This window comes from Apteryx mantelli, chromosome 1, assembly GCF_036417845.1.
Source record: "Apteryx mantelli isolate bAptMan1 chromosome 1, bAptMan1.hap1, whole genome shotgun sequence".
NCBI classification, from domain to species: Eukaryota; Metazoa; Chordata; class Aves; order Apterygiformes; family Apterygidae; genus Apteryx; species Apteryx mantelli.
In genome coordinates this window covers 138,446,347-138,468,153 of record NC_089978.1, presented here as the reverse complement: position 1 = coordinate 138,468,153, position 21,807 = coordinate 138,446,347, and the positions used below count along the sequence as shown (strand labels likewise).

Genomic DNA, 21,807 nt, shown 5'->3' with positions numbered 1-21,807 from the left:
GCTGATGTGATTTTTTCATTGGCTTTCCAAAAAATTTCACTTTGAGGTGAAACTGCCAAGTTTCAGCTTCAAAGGTAAAAGTATATGAAAATAGAGAATGATAATGAAATCCTGATGCAACTCAACTGCAGTGAGGTTTTCTAAATTTCTTCTCTTTGGTAATGATAATTTGAGGGTGTTATTTGCTAGGAAATAGCTATACCTGGGCAGCATAAACCGAGAGGCTGAAATCAATGGAGTTATTTTAGATTTACACTGGTGTAACTGAGAGTGGCATTTGGCATGAAGTGCTGTTATGTTTTTAATGGATGTTTCATTAAGAACTAGATCAAAAATATGTTGTTAATAAACAGCATTTAATTTAGAACCCTGCTGCTGGGTAAACAAACAATCAATACGTGAGTGTTTCTTTCACAAACACAAGGGCTAAACACTGATGTCAGTTATCCTTGTATGAATCCAAAGCAGTGTTCTAGATTTCAGAGGAGATATTACAAGGTACCATGCCAATAGCATTTTAGCGATAACAGTTATTTCTGATAAGTAGCTGCCCTGGACCATTTGGTAGAGGTTGAATTGCAGTCTGAAGAGAGGGTGACAACTGGGCCACACAAAGCTCAGTTTCATTACTGCTTCCAGCTACCAAAATAAACACCAGGGAGCAACCCTTGGAGAAACTGAGAAGCCCAACAGCACTATAGGTAGTGAAAGTAGCTGTATCTGGTATATCTGAATTGCCTTTTCTGATCATTAGTGCTCCAAAGAGTCAATAAGAGTTGGTCCAGCCCAGCCTCATGCAGTGCTGTAGGACAGTGGTTGTATGTTCTGCTCTGTTTTGCTACAGGAGGGTGGGAACATTTCCTTTGTTATTTCTTGAAGAGGAAAGGAGAGACTGGTGGGCAAAAAGTTTTAAAAAAAGCTACTCGTAGGAAGTGAACTGAGTTCCCCGTGCATCTCTTGGTGGATTGTTTCAATGGAAAAATAAAAACCCAGGAAGTCAGGAATTTTCATAGCATCCCAGAGCAGCATTCCAGTGAGTGCAGTATCCTGTCTCCAGTGCAACCAGCTGCTTTGGAGGAGGCCATGAGCATCCCTGCCTCTGCTGCCTACAGCTGCATGATATGAGGAGTAGCCCAATGGCTAAGGCACATGCCTGGCCCTCGGAGGACTTGTGACCAGTGTTTTGCTTTGCTGTAGGTCTGCATTGGGCAAATCTCTCTCTTCAGCTCCAGCCATTAGAAGAGCAACCATTATCTCAGGGTGTCCACTTGCTGTTCATGCGTCTGGCAACTGCCTCTCTGGTCGTTCCTGGAAGCATCATCATACATCACATGTGGGTCATGCATGCTCTGACATGGTCACTGTTTGCATCTCCCTGAGTCTGCTCCTGAGCCTGCCCTTAAGTTCTCTTGTGCCCCAGCTCTCCACGGGGAGGAGAGGTATATTAAGGGATCTGAAGAGCTCAAGAGACTACTGCAGTGGTATGTAGGTGAGGACTTACCTGTTCCAAAGCACCTTGGACCAGAATTTTGTAGGTTAAAGTCAATGAGAATTAGACACATAATTATGTTTTAAAGATAGCCTGCTTTGAGCAGAGGGTTGAACTAAATGACCTCCGGAGGTCCCTTCCAACCTAAATCTTTCAATGAGTCAAAAATTACTATTTCATATTAAAAATACATTCAGTCTTCATCATCCTTGATAAAAGCTGACAAGGTTAGATTCCAAATTAAGTTGGTTGTAGTTATTTTTGTTACAAACTTTGTAGGATGATAGCAGCCAGAAGGGCTGGCCACATTCATGCTGTGTGATAGAGAGGGTTATATGCCCACATAATGAGCAGCTTCCTAGAGCTCAGCTGTCAAGGCTGGAGTCAGGACCAAATGAGTGGTTCTCCAGCGTCATCATTAAGGAAAGGATTTTCAGGCAGAGCCTGCATGTAGTTTGGTACATGGGTACAAGTCCATTTTAAAAGTTTGTTCCCAGATGGGAACTGGTGTGTTCTGTGTGGTTTTGAAAATTCAAAGCATATTTATGAGCCTGAGGTAGAAAGAAAAAAGGAACCAAGCTATTATTAAAGTCATATCAAAACAGCTGGCTGTGAGTCCTTGAAAATATGGAGTCAGGCTGTTTCGAAGACTGGATCCATAATAAATAACATTTGAAATATCTTCATTTAAATGTGCTACATGTTAGCGCTGGGAATTTTTTTCCAGGGTCTGAAAAGTCCCTGCATAAAGATACTTGCAAATTTCTGCACAGAAATGAAGATCAGAACCACCACATTCAAGAATTCATTTTTTTGTTGAACTGCAGTGTAAAATCATGGAAATCTATCTCAAATGGATAGCATTTGAACATTGTCTGTAAAGCACATACACCATTTATTCTCTCCTTTGTAGTGTTTAGGGCCTGTGGTTTTGGAACCAAGTAACAGGACTTGCTGTATCTTATCCTGCCTTATTTGTTGCAGGCCACATTTTGTATGCAAGGAAACAACAGACAAAATAGCCTTCAAAGAAAGGAAGAATGAGATAGTTTCCTAAGTTGTCTTTGCCTGAGTTGTCAGCTGCTCGAGTTCATTCAGCGTTTTGTTCCCCAGTGAGTGCTGTGCGTGTGTAGTAACAATGGGGTGATGCAGTTACATTGGAGGCTAATCGCCGAGTTCCGTCAAGTCCATTCATAAATGCAGCGGAGGGTGCCACACCGCCGGAGCCAGCCAGCACGCAGAGGAAGTGAAGTGAGGCCCCCGAGTAATGAGCTCCACATCACAAACAGCACTGTCAAGTCGCCGGGGCGGCTGATGGACTACCATCATCTGGCTGGAGCCTTGCCCCGAACTACACTGCTGCAGATGTGGGACCTGCGCAAGCTGACAGGAGACACTGCTAATGGCCAGCAGAGATTCCCCTGTATGCACGGTCTGTTCTCACAGAGCTCTGTGTAATGCAGACAGATCATTGCAGCTTTTCTAAAATCCCATTTTTAATAACCAGTCATGACGTATTACATCAGGGTAAGAACAGTAAACTCTTTTTTTTATCTGACAATTGCAAAGTATTCCCATACCTGTTAGAGAGACACAATCAACTTGAAATCGCAAGTCACATTAAGCAGGGAGTATAATTGCAAGCAGGACATCTGCCCCTGGATTGCCCCACCAGTGTTTTGGCTTTACTCTCACTTTTTCCAGTTCTGAAAACATTGTTCTCTCCTGTTGCTATGAGAAATACCCGCACAAGCAACAGGAAACCAACAAACTGACTGTTTAAGCACATAGTGGAACTGAATCTAAAAAGCATACTGTTGAAAGTGCTGAAAAGACTGAAAAATTGCAGGGAAAAATGTGCCATCAGATTCCTTAATGTTAGTCATCTTATATCTTACATTACTACAATAATGTAATAATAGTAAGTTAAGAAATTCTGGCATAGATGTGATTTTTTTTAAGTGAGATGTCCCCATTAGTCTACATGAAATGCCCTTTGGAACAGCAAATTAGTATTTTCTGTATTTGCAGATGGAAAAACAGAGACATAGAAGCTTATCTGTAATTGATGCTGTTTGTTACAGTAGCAAAAATAAACACATTTAGGAGGGAAAATATTTCTGTTTTTAAACTACATCCATTAGATGTGAGATCACTGAGATATGATAAATGTAGTAAATGGGCATGATATTCCCATAGCTGCTCTTCAGGCTCTTGTTTTGGAGAATGTGGAGGCGCTTAAGGGCAGTGTTCTGCAAATGAAGGCCCCAGTTAGGGAAAGAGTCCCCGTTTATGTCAGCAGTGGAGAATGTGCTTTGGAGGGGTTTGAACCAGCAGAGGAATCCAGCTGCCTTTTGTATTTAGAAGTGCAGGTCACATGTCCCACACTGGATTTGATGAAAATCCCAAATCTTCAATGCATGACTAATTACTGCTTTCTTAGATCCAAGCAGTGTGTACATGACAGATGAAGAGTACTGTCACTTCAGGTATCTCTGGCATCCTTTCTATTTATCATATCAGGTCTTGCTCCTAAAAGAAGTCCTTTTCTGATTTCCCTCTTGCAGTTAGTTTCTATTTAGTTTGAAGAAAGAGGAAGAGCTCTTTAGAGCAGTCATCAGTGGCATTAACAGTTATTTGTGGAGTAGCGAAAGTATAGGGAAAACGCCTTTTAACAAAAAAATGCCAAAAGAATTTTGCTGTGTTCTTGGCTTTCAGAATTACAGCACACAGCAAAGTGCCCAGAGTTTGAGTCTAGGCTTCTAAATTTTGTCAGGAAATGTAGGAGTATAAAAAAGTGCCAGTGGAGTTATAGCTCAGTGTTTTGGATCATTTGTGTACATACATTATATAAAACAAAAGCCCTAGTGTTGTTCTGCTGGTGGTTGTAAAAGAGAGCAGTGTCGTGGTTTGGTTTTTGAAAGTCCTTGAGAAATAAATGACCCACTGGTTTATTTAGTGTGGTTGTCTTCAGGCTTGTCATCATATCGGATTTCATGGCTCTCCCTTGCTGTTGGCCTGACCCCAGTGCAGCTTGGGCTGCGTTAGCGATGGCAGGCATGCTGATCCGCACTGGTTGGAGTCCTTTCCTCTCTGGAGTTACCTACCTGCCCTCAGAGAACTAGAGATACGTTCTTTCATGGTAGAATTCAAAATTATAATGTCACTTCTCTGAAATGACTTCTCATTGGTCTGATCGAAGCTGTTCAATGGATCAGTCTTCTGCTGATGCTGGCGTTATTCTGTGGTTGCTGATACAAAACTCCATGATAAAGCTAACATCTTGCCCAGGGTTATGCTATATTTATATTTAACAGAATTAAAATGGAATCTCTTTAAAGAGTAGTTTTGCAGCCTTTGGTTTCTTTCTTAAATGCTGCCCATAGGAAATGTTCCCTACACGCTGGTACTCTCAAATGAGTGCAGTTTCAGAAGGGCAAAAGCTAGATGGCTGCAAGGTTCAGATCAGTTTCCATGCACCCAAATGTTTCCCTAAAGGTCATCTTTAATAAAGCAAACAAACAAACATAAAGAGGCTTGCTGGGGTAAGCTTGCTTATTTCTACTCCAAGGCAAGACCAAAACTGAGATGCCAAAGGGCATCTAAAAATCATGATACAGAAAGTGCTGTGTCCTAGGGCAATTCTTTTTTTTTTTTTTTTTTACCCAATGGTAAAAGAGCAGAGAGGAATTTGGCATGCAGCGCTTGCTCCTGCAAGGCATGCCCTGCTGCCTGACGAAGTCAGTGAGCGTTGCGACTGAGAGCGCCTGGGATGGTTACTGGCACAGGCAGCTCGAAGCCAGGCAGAAGCAAGGGTTACATGACCAGTGTGGATCCAGGGGTGCGTTAGCAATTCACACCACTGCTTGGCTGTGAAATGGATCCAGTGGTTTGAGTCTGTTCTAGTGTGGCTGTCACCATTGGAATAGGTGCAATAAATATACAGCCATAGTGGGCAAATGGTCCCAGAAGCTCTGGAATAATTCAGAATGGGGAAAGAGAGAAAAGATTTATGATTGAAATGATTTACCTTATTATTACTCTCCACTATTGACATTTGAGAAGAGTTATATCTTTCTTTGTGGAGAATGTGGTGGTACAGCTACTCTCTTGTGGAAGTATCTAATGCAAAGATCATTGTCATCCAAAAGGTACAATCTGTCAGGTTCAGTGGACTTTGGAGCAGATGCCAAGGAAGACATGCATATGGCTAAATAAAATCTATGGCAGAAACCCAAGTAAGTTATTAGAACAGTTATAAAATGGATTTTCATCCCTGCCCCCCGCTTATTTTTTTCTAATTTACCATGCCAGTCATGATCTTGCAAGATGGAGAGGATGTGCTCTATCTGTTTGATTCAGTAAATTAGGGAGAACGGAGTGCCCTGTGTGGTCAGGTTGCATGAGGCACTGTGAGATGGTTCCACAGCTTAGAGGAGTTGGGTGGAAATCCCACTGATCACCAGTGCAAAGTGAGAGCCTCATTACTGAGCTGAGTGGGATGCCTCACATAATAGATCACCAATGGCAAACATTTTCATAATAGCATTTTAAACATAAACGTAAAACTGAAAGTCTGGTGGGGGACATGGTGTATATGTATTATAGAGGTGTTGAAAAGTTCAAGAAAATGAATTGTGTGTAATACTATGCATGATCTTTCTTCATGCTTGTGTTTTCTTTCAAGATTGTCATGCATGAAAATTGATTCCTCAATTATTGTTGACTTGAATAACTCGATCCTGCCATAGTGCTGCTTATTTCTCCTTCCAGTCATTTTCACTATCTACATTTCCATCACAGCCATGACGTTACTCCTCATCAGACACAGAAAAGCATTTCTTTGCCTTCAAATGCTTTTTGAATGTGCTAGTAAAATTACCCAGGAATGAAGAAGTTTCAGAAAAAAAAAAGTTAATTGTTTTCTTAGTTCTGCACATGTTGAACTAAAAATAAAACTATGGAATGGAAAGTACCTGAACTATTTTAATCATTAAAACTACTAGACCATAAAGAAGAATGAGGAAGTTGATCCATGTGACACACACTTAAAAAGCTTTTTTATAAAAACAATACCGATGCTACGCCATTCTGAATGATTGGCCCAATCCCTGTGTTTTAAAATCTTGGGTCATTACTTAAGTACATTATAGTGTTCTTCTAAGGAAAATTTGTTGAAAGTAGTGGAATTGCTATTTTTCTTTGATCTGAATTTTAAAGCTTTAATTCACTCTTGTCAGTAGTATATAGAGCTTGCAAAATGAAAGCTGGACAGGAAAGTATGTATACCTGCAGCAAATCCACATGAAACCTTGAGGGGAGAAAAACACTGCATTATAGGAAGGCCAGGTTATTGGCTCCAGCAGGCTGGTTTTTATTTTGAATTATATGATTTACTTTGGATTGACAGGAAGTTCCACTGAGGCAAACAGAAGTGGTAGCCCTGTCTACAAAATAAGCCACTTGGTGTGTCGTACTCTGATGGTTGGGCTGACAATATAACATATTCATTCTTTCCTTTCACCTGTAAGATTACCATCCACTTGGCTTACTTCATACTTCTTCAAGCTAGTTGCAGACTGGGACTATGTTTCAAGTGCACCACAAATTGAGTTTTAGGATTTTTAATGTAAGATTAAAAGCCCTTTGCCCACATGCCATATTGGCCAGGTGTAAACCTCCTCTGCCAAATCCAGTTTATTTTTAGAAATTGACAGATTTATTTAGTATCTCATCTGGCATAAAACTAAGGTGTCGCCGGTTGTCCCACAGCTAGTGTGGTGAGAGCCTCATTTTCCAACCCATCATGCAGTTGGAATACTTTGACAGAAGTACTGTTGTGGGCCTTTGTGTGTTCTTCATAAAATCAGTATGGTTGGCTGAACGAGCAGGACCCAGATCCAGGATTAATGATTGCACAGTGCCAGCCTCAGGTGGGCAATCCTGTAGTATCTCAGTCATCAGTACGGAAGAGTTTGGGCTAGATCTGCTGGTACGTTCCAGCTCATTTTGCTGCATGACTGAGGTGCACTCATGAGTCTGGCCTGTGTTTTTTTATCTTACTAGATTTTGATTGTAGAACAGGACAACCTACAAAATAAAGTTTCACCAGTGTAAGTTTCTGCTGGCCAGGCAATTTCAATTTCATGTATAGATGCTTTGTAGACAAGACTAATTAAATAGAATGTATTATTCATGTTAACGAAAACCAAGCTCTAGTTTGCTAATAGCAACAACTTTTTTGAAAGCTATTACACATTGAATGCAATATGCTGGTCATTTTACTGTATTTTTGTTTGTTTTAAGAACTTCAGTGGTACAGGCGTACCTTGGAGATACTGCGGGTTCGGTTCCAGACCACTGCAATAAAGCAAATATCGCAATAAAGCAAGTCACATGAATTCTTTGGTTTCCCAGTGCATGTAAAAGTTACATTTACACTATACTGTAGTCTCTTAAGTGTGCAATAGCATTATGTTTAAAAAAAGAAAAAGTACTTACCTTAATTAAAAATACTTTATTGCTAAAAAGTGCTAACCATCATCTGAGCCTTCAGCGAGTCATAATCTTTTTGCTGATGGAGGGTCTTGCTTTGATGTGGATGGCTGCTGACTGATCAGAGTGGTGGTTGCTGAAGGTTAGGGTGGCTGTGGCAATTTCTTACAATAAGACAGCAGTGAAGTTTGCCGCATCGATTGACTCTTCCTTTCACAAAGGATTTCTCTGTAGCATGTGATGCTGTTTGATAGCATTTTACCCACAATAGATCTTCTTTCAAAATTGGAGTCAGTCCTCTCAAACCCTGCCGCTGCTTTAAGTTTATGTAGTATTCTAAATCCTTTGTTGTCATTTCAACAGTGTTCACAGCATCCTCACCAGGAGTAGATTCCATCTCAAGAAACCACTTTCTTTGCTCATCCATAAGAAGCAACTCCTCATGCATTAAAGTTTTATCATGAGATTGCAGCAATTCAGTCACATCTTCAGGCTCCACTTCCAATTCTAGTTCTCTTGCTATTTCCACCACATCTGCAGTTACTTCCTCCACTGAAGTCTTGAACCCCTCAAAGTCATCCGTGAGAGTTGGAATCAACTTCTCCCAAACTCCTGTTAATGTTGATATTTTGACCTCCTCCCATGAATCACAAATGTTCTTAATGGCATCTAGAATGGTGAATCCTCACCATTTACTCACTATCTATGGCAGCTATAGCCTTACGAGATGTATTTCTTAAATAATAAGACCTGAAAGTTGAAATGACTCCTTGATCCATGGGCTGCAGAATGGATGTTGCGCTAGCAGGCATGAAAGCAACATTAATCTTGTTGTACATCTCCATCAGAGCTCTTGGGTGACCAGGTGCCTTGTCAATGAGCAGTAATATTTTGAAAGGCATCTTTTCTTCTGAGCAGTAGGTCTCAACAGTGGGCTTAAAATATTCAGTAAACCATGTTGTAAACAGATGTGCTGTCATCCAGGCTTTGTTGTTGCATTTACAGAGCACAGGCAGAGTAGATTTAGCGTAGTTCTTAAGAGCCCTAGGATTTTCGGAATGGTAAATGAGCATTGGCTTCAACTTAAAGTCACCAGCTGCATTAGCCCCTAACAAGAGAGTCAGCCTGTCCCTTGAAGCCAGGCATTGACTTCTCCTCTCTAGCTGTGAAAGACCTAGATGGCATCTTCTTCCAGTAGAAGGCTGTTTCGTCTACACTGAAAATCTGTTGTTTAGTGTAGCCACCTTCATCAATTATCTTAGCTAGATCTTCTGGATAACTTGCTGCAGCTTCTACATCAGCACTTGCTGCTTCACCTTGCACTTTTATGTTATGGAGACGGCTTCTTTCCTTAAACCTCATGAACCAACCTCTGCTAACTTCAAACTTTTCTTCTGCAGCTTCCTCACCTCTCTCAGCCTTCATAGAATTGAAGAGAGTTCAGGCCTTGCTCTGGATTAGGCTTTGGCTTAAGGGAATGTTGTGGCTGGTTTGATCTTCTATCCAGACCACTAAAACTTTCTCCATATCAGCAATAAGGCTGTTTCGCTTTCTTATCATTGGTGTGTTCACTGGAGTAGCACTTTGAATTTCCTTCAAGAACTTTTCCTTTGCATTCACAACTTGGCTAACTGTTTGGCGCAAGAGGCCTAGCTTTCAGCCTATCTCGGCTTTTGACATGTCTTCCTCACTAAGCTTCATCATTTCTAGCTTTTGATTTAAAGTGAGAGACGTGCGACTCTTTCTTTCACTTGAACACTTGGAGGTCATTGTAGGGTTATTAATTGGCCTAATTTCAATATTGTTGTGGCTCAGGGAATAGGAAGGCCTGAGGAGAGGAAGAGAAATGGGGGAACAGCCGGTCGGTGGAGCAGTCAGAATACACACACCATTTATCGATTAAGTTTGCTGTCTTATATTGGCGCGGTTTGTGGTGTCCCAAAACAATTACAATAGTAACATCAAAGATCACTGATCACAGATCACATAACAGATATAATAGTAATGAAAAAGTTTGAAATATTGCAAGAATTACCAAAATGTGGCACAGAGACACGAAGTGAGTACATGCTTCTGGAAAAATGGCGCCAATGATAGACTTGTTTGGCGGAGGGTTGCCACAAACCTTCAATTTGTAAAAAATGCAGTATCTGCAAAGCGTAATAAAGCGAAGCACGATAAAACGAGGTATGCCTGTACATTATGTTCAAAATGTGAGTGTAGACCAACACTAACCCATGACAAAATCAGTACCCCAGCTAGCGGCTTGTGGATCCCTGTATAAAACAAAATCCATGAAAACGGTGCTAATTCCAGCCTGGACTGCTTTGTTGGTTTTGTCTACAAAATGAAGTCACTGAAAATGACCCATTTCTGTATAAGAGTACTTAGAGATTTTAGGCTCTTCATAAATTAATTGAAGCATTATAGTGACTTTTGCAAAGTTTTTATAATTACAGTACAAATGATAGTGCATAAGGGTATTTAGAAACAGACAAAGCTGGCTCCAAATGCTCGGGCCTTACGTTGCGTGTGTCACCACCCCTTCCTTCCCCATGCCTGGTGTAAGGAATTTGCCTCATTAAGCTCTCAAGTCTGTAGCTGCTTGTAAAAAATCTGGCTTATTTTCAGGAGGACATATTATTTTGAGATTTTGCAGTATTGTGCTTTAAAAGAATGCTGAATGCCCTTATACAAAAAGTGCATTAGTCTATCACAATATTCTACGAATTAGTGTCCCTGCTCTTTCCTCCATTTCTGGGTCTGATCCTGCTCAATTTGGCCACAGATTTAAATGGAAACAGCTTCAGGATCTGCTCCAAGGAGAACTGTTACAGCTAGGAAATGAGAGGCTGTAGGGAGATGGTGTTACAGGACTGTGCACGCTGCATGAAATTCCCCTCATCCAGGAGCTCCATCTGTGCCAGGTGGGCTGAACCTCCATTTTTGGAGAAGGCTGGCTCCCAAATTACCTTCAAGGGCAGAACGAACAACCATATGGGCAGCATGTGTCCTCCAGCACAGCCAGATCCTGCTCTCCAGAGCACACTGAAGCCTGCATGTGTTGTCTGCAGGCAGCAAAGGGAGTGTGAGGTCCAGAGGCCACTCTTTGAGCAAGCATCACTATTGGGTGGAGCTGCCCAAAACCAGATCTGATCTGATCGGCTTCAGCAAGCACGTTACAGAAAGAAACAGTGCAGGAGGGTTGCTTCTTTGAACGGAGCTACTCTCAAAACATTGATTAGCTCTCTTACATTTTCCCAGAATCTATTCAGGAAATCTTAGCGCCCAATTACCCAAGCAAGAAGCAGTTTCTACAAGCAAGAGGCAGTTTCAGTTAGGTACAGAACTGCCTGCCAGCATAACTGCATCAGCTCCATGCCCACGAAACAACTCATTACTATTGCCGTCTCACAAACAGGGGAACACTGGTAATGGACCTAGAACCTGCCCAAGCTAATAATGGGGAGTTTTCTTTATCTGAGTTTCTGATAGCTTCTAGCAGTCACCTACTTGACTAAGGAAATTGCCCAGCTCCCATTGCTAAGCAATCAGTTCTAGTATTAGGAAATCACTAAGCCCCCAATATTACAAGAGCAAGCCCCTGGCTATAAAAAGCTTTTACCTGATTAAATGAAAGTACATATTCTTACCTTAAAATAACTAGATGGAATGTCAGCAGCAGCAGGAAAGTGGAAGCACACAGAGAAGCCCTTCTCCTTACCTTTCGTTAAAAGGAAGGAGAAGGAAGAACCCTAGGAGGTGAAGCATGCTAGAGTCTTGCTTGTCTGTTCCATGTCTCAGCACCAGCAAATCCACCATGCTCACATTTTAGTGCATCTTTAGAGACATTTGTCTTGTTCACTCACTTCTGAGGCTTCCTGCGCAATCTGAGCACACTACATGTTAAAACTTCACTTCTCTCCAAGAGTGAGAGTCCAGTGGACTTCAGCCCTGTGCCTTCTGGGAGGAATGAAGCACAGCTGTTTGGCCCAAGCAGAGAGATGGACTGCCCCATGTTCTGGCTGCCAGGAAGTCTTGGGAGGTCTAATTTTAGGCATACCCTCCTTGATCGAACTCCATTTGTAATTAAGCAAATCCATAAACCATGTGTTTGGTAACTCTGCATTTTTTTGATTAACCTCCTGCTGACAGAGTTGCCACATGAGGCGTTTTGCAATGCTGAATCCTGAGAAAGCCAGCCCCTCTGGCATGGGATGGAGACAGTGCGCGGCAGGAATCCTTACCAGAATGCAGCCTGGGTCACATCCACCCCGTGGCTCCGCCCGTGTGCTGTGAAGAGCCAGTGTCCGCTGTTGCAAGGGATTCGAGCAGTGCTTAAGAGACTGACACTTCATGTGACTGCCCGTGCCATAAAGGGCGAGCTATTTGGATGAGCATATTCAAATGTGGCCTTCCAGCCTGAGTGATGCTGTTTCTCTTGAACTGTCCTTTATTTAATATGCCGATAATTCCTGCATCCCTGGGAATTTAATTGGCTTTTTAGGTGCTCCATGGTTCTGAGCCCTACAGCTGTTCACTGTGCTCTGTGAAACAAGGAGCCCACAACCACTCACCTGAATTTGGTGCTCAGTACTCCCAAAGCCATCTTAACCTGTCTGTGTCCCAGCTCTCTAGCTTCAAGATGATGCTTTATTCATATCCTGACTCCATGTCAATGGTGTGACATATGCATACTGTTCTTCCTGTAATCTGGAGTTGGATACGTGCATGCATGGGCTGGCAGGGAGTTCCTGTGCACCATGGCAGGGACCCCACTTGGGTCAATCAGGGAACAGAATTGTATCTCTGTGGTTAGCTACAAACTCTGCTCTCCTCTCTAAAATAGGAGAGAACTTCTTGAAGCATAGACCTTCTTGATCGTAAAGACTATGAATGAAGTTTACCAAACTTACTGACATCTGTGAGTATTAGTAGTCAGAAATTCAAGACTGGTCTTAAAGTCTTCTCCTTCTATTGTCCAGTGCTAAAAGCGAACTAAGCAGGAGCTAGGAGAAGTGGTCTTCCCTCTGGTCAATGAGAACACCATTCCCCTTCATTTTGGCTTCAGTCTTCTTATTAGAAGACTGAGGAGGCAACAGCAAACAGAACAGCAAACATAAGTTTGCTTCTGCAGATCTGCCTCGTGGGTTCAGTGCTGTGGAAGTTAACCGAACATGTGCAAAATGAAGTTTTCCAAGCCATGTCTCTTGGCTAAACATGGGATGTGTTTTCTTGAGGATATCAAAGAGTATCTGACCTCTACGTGTCCCATGCCAAATTCTAATTATGCTTCATCTTATCAAAAAAAACCCAAAACTTTGGTTAAGATCTGGCTTATGTTGGTAAAATTGCCTGTTTTCCTTAACCTCTTTTTTGGAAACAGCAGCATTTTTTTTGTTGTTGGTTGTATCCTCCTTAATAAAAAAATCAGAAAATCAGTCTGAGACAGAGGGTAAAGCATGGAAAAGTTTAGCACCAGTGACTAAAACTTAGGAAAGTTGCTAGCAGACAGAAGCTTTGCATATAGTGGAGCTGTACTGGGGTAGGTATGGTATGGCCACAAGCTGGTGCACTTGAACACAGCCACTTTTTCATGGGCAATCCCGCAATCCCCTGCTCTCAGGATGAAAGACAAACCCAGGGAAGGCTCACTGTGCCTGCCATCTATGTTGTATGAACGTGACGTTGCAGCACCCATTTTCAGTATCACCATGCCTTGTACTCTGCTTCACCATAGTGCTGCTAACCATGATTATTCTTCCAGAGGGATCAAATTTCTGCATTTGATTGCACGCAGGTAGCCCAGATACTCAGGTGACTTAGATGCCATCTCTTTCTAGCTGAACAGTGTTGGCTTTGGCTGGTGTCATCCATATTACTATGAATATTTTTTATCTCTACTGCAGCCAGCATCTCATCCAACCCATTTTCCCTGGGTCAGCGTGAAAAACCATTCCCTATGTCCTCTCTTTAGCAGATATATCTGGAGAGAAAGGGTGTGATGTTTATTATGTTAAGCCAAACAGTTTCTCTGGAAAGAGAGGATATGGCTCTACAGCTAGTGGTTGCTGACCAGTAGCCAAGAAAAATGGGTGTTCATGACACACCAGAACAAATTGCATGCATCAAGGATGCAGATGTCGTCAGGGGAACAGATAGTCCACATTTGACATGTTTTTCTAGCCTGGCCAGGATTGACAGATTAAACCCATGTACATGCATATTTCACGCTTTCCAAAGTAACTTGACATTGCACAGAGAAGGTGGGTGTTGCCAGTCAGAGCCCGGCTTCCCCAAGTTGTACTCCCAGGCCATGTATTGTCCTGGGGCTGGCTCCACTGCCAGTGTGACACGCTAGAGCTCAGCACACAACTATTCTGCAGCTTCCCTGCCTGGATGTGGGAACAGTGATGCCAGCTTGAATTGCCCTGCCAGGTGCTGCAAGATCTATGGTTAAAACACTCTGTTGTAAAACGTACTACCAAAGACTGCATTTCTCTGCTGTCTGAAGTCTTTGGGAGGGCACCCAGTTGTTAATGAGCTCTTACACAGACCAAAGCTTCAGTGAGTTCACAGTATTCGTAACTGTTTCAGTATTTTAGAAGGACTCCTCAGGGCTGCTTTTGGACAAAAACATTTATAACAGTACCACCTGCCTGCATACACAGTATCGTTTTGATTCCCTCTCACAATCCCAGCACACTGGAGGGAATTAGTATTGTGTTTATAATGTCATGACCTGCATTTTATTTTTAAATTTCTGCTATAACTAGACGTTTTTCAGTCTTTTCTCACCTCTCTCTTTTTATTAACCACATTATTTGGTCTTCCAGTGTATTACCAAGAATATGGAACATCCTGTAATATTTTAAGGTCTTGTTGTTTGTCACCGCATCTGGCTTAAGTGTGGCAAATCTGTCCCATTTGCTTGTGTGCTTATACTTCATAATTGTTACAGGACTCCTGATGCATAGGGCTTCCAAATTTGCGTTGCTATACTTTGCGCTTGTCTTTCTCCAAATCCTTTAAGGAATAATCTGCAATGTAGTAGTCTCTGAGGTCTGGTTGTGCATTTTTGACTTTTATTTTATCTTTTTCTGGTAGCTGTCTTTGCTTTAGTATCTTGTACAGATTATTTCTAATTGTTTACCTAGGGCTGTTTTAACAGCTCAGAATTAAGGTGTGGGAGTTTACCCTATACCTTTCCCCTTTCTGCTGCTGAAGTCTTTTTTCTTCTTTGGAAAGTGTTGAGGGAATGGGTTTGTGTCTGTATGTCTGGGACTGTGTGGCAAGTTCCTTCTTCATGGACAAGGACCTGGTTCCTTTTCCAGAGCTCAGTTACAGAGCAGTGTGATTTGCACTGTATTAATGTTTGATTGCCTTTTTCAGAGTCTGGGTAGAGGATTTTCATTTGGAGACTCACCACAGAGATGGCTCTTTTTTACTTCTTCAGAAAAGACTCTTTAAAGGAAAGTGCCAAGATGTGTTGAAGTAATGACCCATGCTACAGCCATGTTCTAAGATGTGTTTGGAAGCAGTACTTTTCAACACTAAGTATTTTTTTTGTTCTGGACCTTTTCTTTTTGCATGGGCTTTCACAGATAAACAGACCCTTCTTTTGCCCTTGTCTTGGGGTGCCAAATACAGGACTGATAATGCAGTCATAAAGCACCTTTTTGGGGAGCTCAAACCTCCTCCTTCACCTGAATGTGGTGAGTTTGCATAACAGTAAAACTGAAGTATCCCTGTATGTGTTACCTTGGTATAGCACATGCTTATTACTTCAGGAGAAAAATACAGCTTTTTTTAATAGCGAAGACAAATCCAAAACACTTAATGCTGCATAAGAGAACGCAAAAATTCCTATACCCTGTCCTGCATTGTACACAAGGGTGCTGAGGAATACTCTGAGTTTCTGCCCAGAAAGGCAACACAAATGAGCAAGGAGAGGTAAAATATTAAAATTTGGAGGTTATGATAAACATGGAATTTGCATTTTTCAACCCAAGGGAATTTATAAACAGTGATTACTTTTAAGAATTCTAGGTCATTTTCTGTCACAGCAGACACTCCTCAGGAATATCTGATTTCCACTCTTCTTCCAACTTTTACTAGCTCAGGAAGAAAAAGAAAATATCCACTAACATTAATTTGCTTTCTGTTCTCTAGGACTGCCTTAAAGCTTGTCAAGAACAGATTGAGTCCGTGCTAGTAAGCAACCTTAGGCAAGTCCGACAGCAGCAACAGCAAAGCAATCCTTCTAAGATGGTGGATGAACTGGACCAGGCCAGCACTCCCACAGATGTGAGAGATATCAACCTGTGAGGACATCAGCGCAGAAAAGTCACGCTTGCTCCCCCAGCCCTTATATTTTTGTTATTTAGAGTGATTTTTTTTAATCTGCTCCCACATAGAACGTATTTAAAGCTCTTTTAGGTAAAGAAAAAACAAAAACTGAATAATGAAAAAAATGTATTTGGTGCCTGTGATGTTCTACAGAAGGGAATCCCACAATATATTTGGTAATTGCTATTTGATTATGCATCAGTGATATTAAATGCTTATAAAAGCATACAAAGTAGCTAGATAAATGTAAGCCTGCATTTGTGGGAACAAAGTAGAGTATACTTGTCTGTGTATTAGTGCATACACCCCTTTTTTAGAATTAAGAAAGGAATTGTGTGTGCGATTTTACAGCTTGACTAGATTGCAAAGCAATAGAGTAAGGGGTTAGGGCAAAGTGGGAAAAGATCCCTGAAGCAATTGAATCATTTTGAATGCAGAAGAGATTTGCTGATCTGTCACCTCTGTTATTAGTCAGAAGTGTTTGTTGGATCTCTGTATGTTAGTTTTGTTTACTCTTGCTGTCTGTGGTAGCTGCTACCTAAGAAAGAAGATGCTTTATTTTGCCAGCCAGAAGAGCAGGTGTTTTTTTTTTTATTTATTTCTCTCTCCCCTCTGACTTTTTCTACTTTTCCTTCAGAAATGGTTCATTCTAAACACAGCAGCATCTTTGGCATAAGGGCAATCCCACTTACCCAACTGTGGGCCAAGCCAGAGTACCAAGTGTTCACATTAGATGGGGGAAATGCACCGATTAATTCCGACCAGTCAGCCAGTCAGACCACCTCCGGCCTTTGGATTGCAAGATGCAGTGGATCATCTGTGAAAAGCATATATTTATTTACAGCGCCAATGCTTCACGTCAGTGTTAACTTTTGGCAGCTCCTCAGCTTGTCGTAAAGACAATTAAATGATGCTCTGCCCACCTTTCTTTTTAACATATTCTCGCTGTGTTAAAGAAGATGAGATTTGGTTTGATCCCTCCTCTCGCTATCCAGCTTCCCTCCACCACACACACACACACACACACACACACACACACACACACTTTTTCAGCATTTCATTGACTTTATTGGTCCACAGTGAGCATTATTATAAACCATTTCATTCGAAAAGCACTTTGAAAATTGTTCCTAAGGGATTAAATGAGATGGTTTATGACAATTTTGCCAAGCAAAAAAATAAAAAGAAAAGAAAAGAAAGTCACAAAAGCAAAGCATATAGCTTTTTATAGTCAATATTTTCCAGTATCTGGTGTACTTCATTAGTTGTGGTATTGCTGGAAATACCAACACTTGCTTCAGATGACATTCCTGTCATGACATTCCGGATAAAAGCGTGACGATTTGTATTGTTCAGTGTCACAGAAGGATCTTAATACCACCTGCATGCTTATCTATGGACAACGAAAGAAAATTGCTGGTGCAAAAGACACAAATGGTAAACGTCAAGATGTGTGACTTGGAATTTTATTACAAAGGTGTATTCAGTGTACTTGAATTTATTTTTCTGCTCCGTCTGTAAAGAAGAGGCATTTAGATGGCAAAGGAGTTGGAGCAATTTTTTTTTTTTTGCACAATTGTATTAACAGTTTGCAAATATAATGTTTGCATTTTTTAAGACAAAAATCCAGAAAGAACATGCTACTTTGAAGAATATTTTATGAACGGACTCAGCCATATTTGGCTAGATGAGGGTAGAAAATGGATTAAGAGTCTAAGGTTTTATTGTTTTGGGGGGGGGTTGGTTTTGTTTGTTTTTTTGCGCTGCTAAGAAGCTATGATTTGTTTCATTCTTATTCACATTAACAGTACTTAGCTGTATTGTTTCACTGAGTGTGCTGCTATTTTATGAACATTTTTATAATATATTATTTTACTGCTTAAATTTCAAATCCTGAAGTAGATGGTTAAGTGGAGATATGATAAGTTCTTTGATTTACTGGAAATGCCCTGTACAGTTTTTTTCTAATAGCGTGTTCATGATTTTTTTTATTTTATTTTTTCCATTTTTCTTTCTTTTTTATTTTTTCCTTCCTGATCACATCCTGCAAAGATGGTATATTTACCTCAGGTTTACTGGACAAAACAAAATGGTTCCCATTTTCACAATACCTCACAACGTGACAGTTTTTTCTGCTGGGAGCCTCAACGGAACGGTCAATGCAAAAGGCAACTTGGAGCCAGTGTTTTGGTGAACAGAGCATGGTCACTCCAGTTGCATTGGGGAAAAATTGTAGAAAGCAAGGCATTGGCTCCCTTTTGGTCTTAGGTACCTTTTCATAGTGGAAAAAATACATTAATCCAAGGACCTGTCCAAGAGAAAATTCTGTATACTTAGGCCTTGATCCTGGAAGCACTTGCAACATGATTCTTCACTGCTTCCCCTGCACATGGTTATGTGTACCTACCCTGGATGCAAAATGGTGCCTCTGGTAGCATTTCACATCCACTTTCACCAGCTGCCAAATGACTACTCAGCATGCTAGGCAATGGGAATGGCTGCTTTACTGCCTAGGGTCATGCTTGTAATGCTTGTTACAGTAAGTAATCCCAGAGGGCTGTGGCCTGCTGGCATTGCCTGGCTGCCCCTGGAGCTGACCAGGAGACAGGATCCCCTTCCAGAGAGGGGTTGGATACTCTTCTGGTATTCCCATTTGCTCCAAAAGAGAAGGTAACAGCAGCAGTCATGTATGTGCCATACCATAGGCTCCTCAGTTCATCAGCACAGATGTCACTGAGCAATTCATGGTGGTGGAGACAAGACTGGCCCTTCTTCCCCACCTGTGCTGTGAGGGATGTGGCAGCACTTGTGCCTCCCCATAGCATTACCTGTTCTGCGATTGTTACGTAGCCCTCAGAGCAGCCAGAGAAGGTCTCAGGATTACTTGCAGTAATGAGCATAAACAGTGTTTGCAAAATCAGGCCTTTAGAAATAATTGGTATAGTCCTACAACACCTAGTATAGACTAGAAGATCAGGTCTAGCAGTCCTGTCTTAGTGGCTAGGTGCCAAACCTCTTCCTGTCCCACAAATAGAGACCTAAATAATTTTGCTGAGCTGTTTGAACCACAGCTTTTACATGCTTTAATGCTCTATGTGAAAAAAAACCATCTTATTAGGTTAATATTAAATACTCCTAAAGAAATTTGAAAACTGAAGTGCTCTTTCCAGAAACTGCTTCAGTGATTGTGGGTACTTCTGCCAAGGCATTAAAGCTTGAGATGTTGCAGATCTGCAGAACAGTGATAAAATTGAGCAGATTGCAGTGTTTTTAAAAAATGGTAACAGTTTTGTTCACACAGTGATGATTCTTCACCTCAACCATTCACACTAAGAACATGGAAAATTTAGAAATTGTGTCTCTCTTGGATGGAAAATAGTTACCCTGTAAAAGCGTCTTATTGAGCAAGACTTGAACCACATACAATATATGTATGAGGTAATATTTTCTGACAGATCAGGTAATTCCTTGACAGTCTTTGTAAGCAAGAGATTAATATATGTTGTTTTATAGGGAAGCATACCTGAGAAGATCACAGATTGTGGACTAAATTCTGTGCTTGCTCCCTTAAAACATCATTGGTTTTAGTGTTGCTCTACACAGAAAGTATAAGTCAGTACAGTATACATCACATTTAAAGGGTCTGCATCACTTTATTCAAGCTTGGAGCACTGCAGACAGTGTCCGAACAACACTAAGCAACTGTAGCATTGGAATTACAAGGAACGTATAAGTCAGCATGTTTGGGTATAGGTGGAAGTAGTATTTATATTGGTGTCTGCATAAGGCCTGTCATTAAGGTGCAATTCTGAACCACCTAAGTTTGGGAGCTGAAGTTAGACAAGATAAACACTCCCTACAGTCAGCTCTGCTGGACTGTGACCAAGACAGCCTGTTTTTGATGATAATGAAAAGTGTTGTGGGAACTTTAATAATCACAGTGATCAGGACTTTCAGTTCTCATCTCATTCGAAAGACAGCATAGTCAGAGAACTGACACACTTACCATTTTGCCACCCCTGGATTTATTTGGACTCAGAGGGAAGAATACCATCTGACAAACCATTGTACCACTTCCTGCAGTATTTTAGTTCTCTGCAGAGATTTCCTCAGGAAGGCTTCTGTTCTGCAAGCTTCATCCATACGGACGAACCTCCATCCATTCAAGTTCCATAGATTTCACTGGAAGCAGGTGTAAGCATGGAGGTCTGCCCTTCTAGTTGTGATTACAGGACTGAGGACTGGGTGTGAAAATTGTGTTGGGAGTCTCAATGCCATTTGCAAACCCAGTACGTGGCAGGCAGATGTGTACACCATCTCAACAGTTCTACACAGGTCACAGTGAGTGTTAACAGTGCTCTCAGTTGCAATGACATTTAAAAAATGCTAATGATCTAGTAAAACCAGAAGTGTACTGTATTTAAAGTATGTAAAACCTAGAACTTAAACAGTTTCACAGTAGCATTCAAAATAAAAATATGGTATGTTAATATAGCACCCATTTTATCTGGCATTTAAAAAAAAATCATTATTGCAAATGGGGTGTGAATTTTTTTCCCCAAATTATAGAAATTATAAACCTTCCTACTGATGAATGAAAAAAGTATGCTTCTGACTATACCTTTGCATGTGCCAAGTGACTGGCACAATTGCTAAAAGCATTTCTCTCTTGGCTTCCTGTTGATGGTACTTTGATGATCTTCCTCTCCTTCCATCCCATTACTGTAAAGTAGAAGCACCTCATAACCAATTTATTTATATTCCCAACATGCTTTTGAAAGAGAAAAATACTTTTAAACCCATTTAAATGCTGATGGTTTATGCCTGACTAGTCGGACAGCTTTTAAGTACTCAGCAAACCACCTGGTCACTGGATTTTTTCCACTATGTTTATTACCATGTTCTCATGTACCTCAGAAATCACTCTCGGTTGCACAGTTTCTGTTCTCAAACTTTTTTTTTTTTTGCTTTAACGAGTGTGATGCCATATCAAGTCAATGATATTCTCTCACAATGTGCTCTTTAAGAGGTGTGGATGTTTATGTGGTCAGGGGATGCTAGAAAGTGAGGTAGTAGACATGATCAGTGTAAACAGAAGTATTTAGAAAGTATGTGAGATTATTTTTGATGGATAAGACTCTGAAACAGTGTAGTCTCGATTACCTTATAAAAGGTCTTCTCTGTTCAGTGTTGTCATTTTTATTAATAATCTGTTGTTTTGACTAGTTTAAAGATGGTTTTAAGAAAAGTGTTTTGGCAGGATTAGGTATGCTGTATGGACAATAAACTCACCTTGACCTAAATTTGCCTGTCTTGTTTTCATTCCTTCAGTGTGAAGATCATGCAAAAGGAGATGTTATTCTAAAGCCTCTTATGTAGATAGATCATGTTAGGCATATAAAATGTGAACTGTTGAATGTTGCAGTTGTAGAACAAGTTTTCTTTTAAATGATAGCTCATCGTTGCCTATTGAA

General features: G+C 41.0%; 1 protein-coding gene across 5 annotated transcripts in view; it reads left to right on the top strand.

Moving 5' to 3' along the window:
- The window catches only part of CCND2 (cyclin D2), a 51,300-nt gene that overhangs the window by 21,984 nt on the left and 7,509 nt on the right, over positions 1-21,807 (top strand). For 3 of the 5 annotated variants that reach the window (XM_067304441.1, XM_013948740.2, XM_067304409.1), the window contains one exon: positions 16,157-21,636. The exons of 1 other annotated variant lie outside the window; for it this stretch is intronic. In XM_067304441.1, coding sequence (XP_067160542.1) covers positions 16,157-16,312 — 156 coding nt within the window. In that variant the 3' untranslated portion in view covers positions 16,313-21,636. Of the gene's footprint in view, positions 1-5,640; positions 6,378-16,156; positions 21,637-21,807 lie in introns of those variants that run through there. One more of the 5 variants, XM_067304414.1, reaches the window with a different exon arrangement.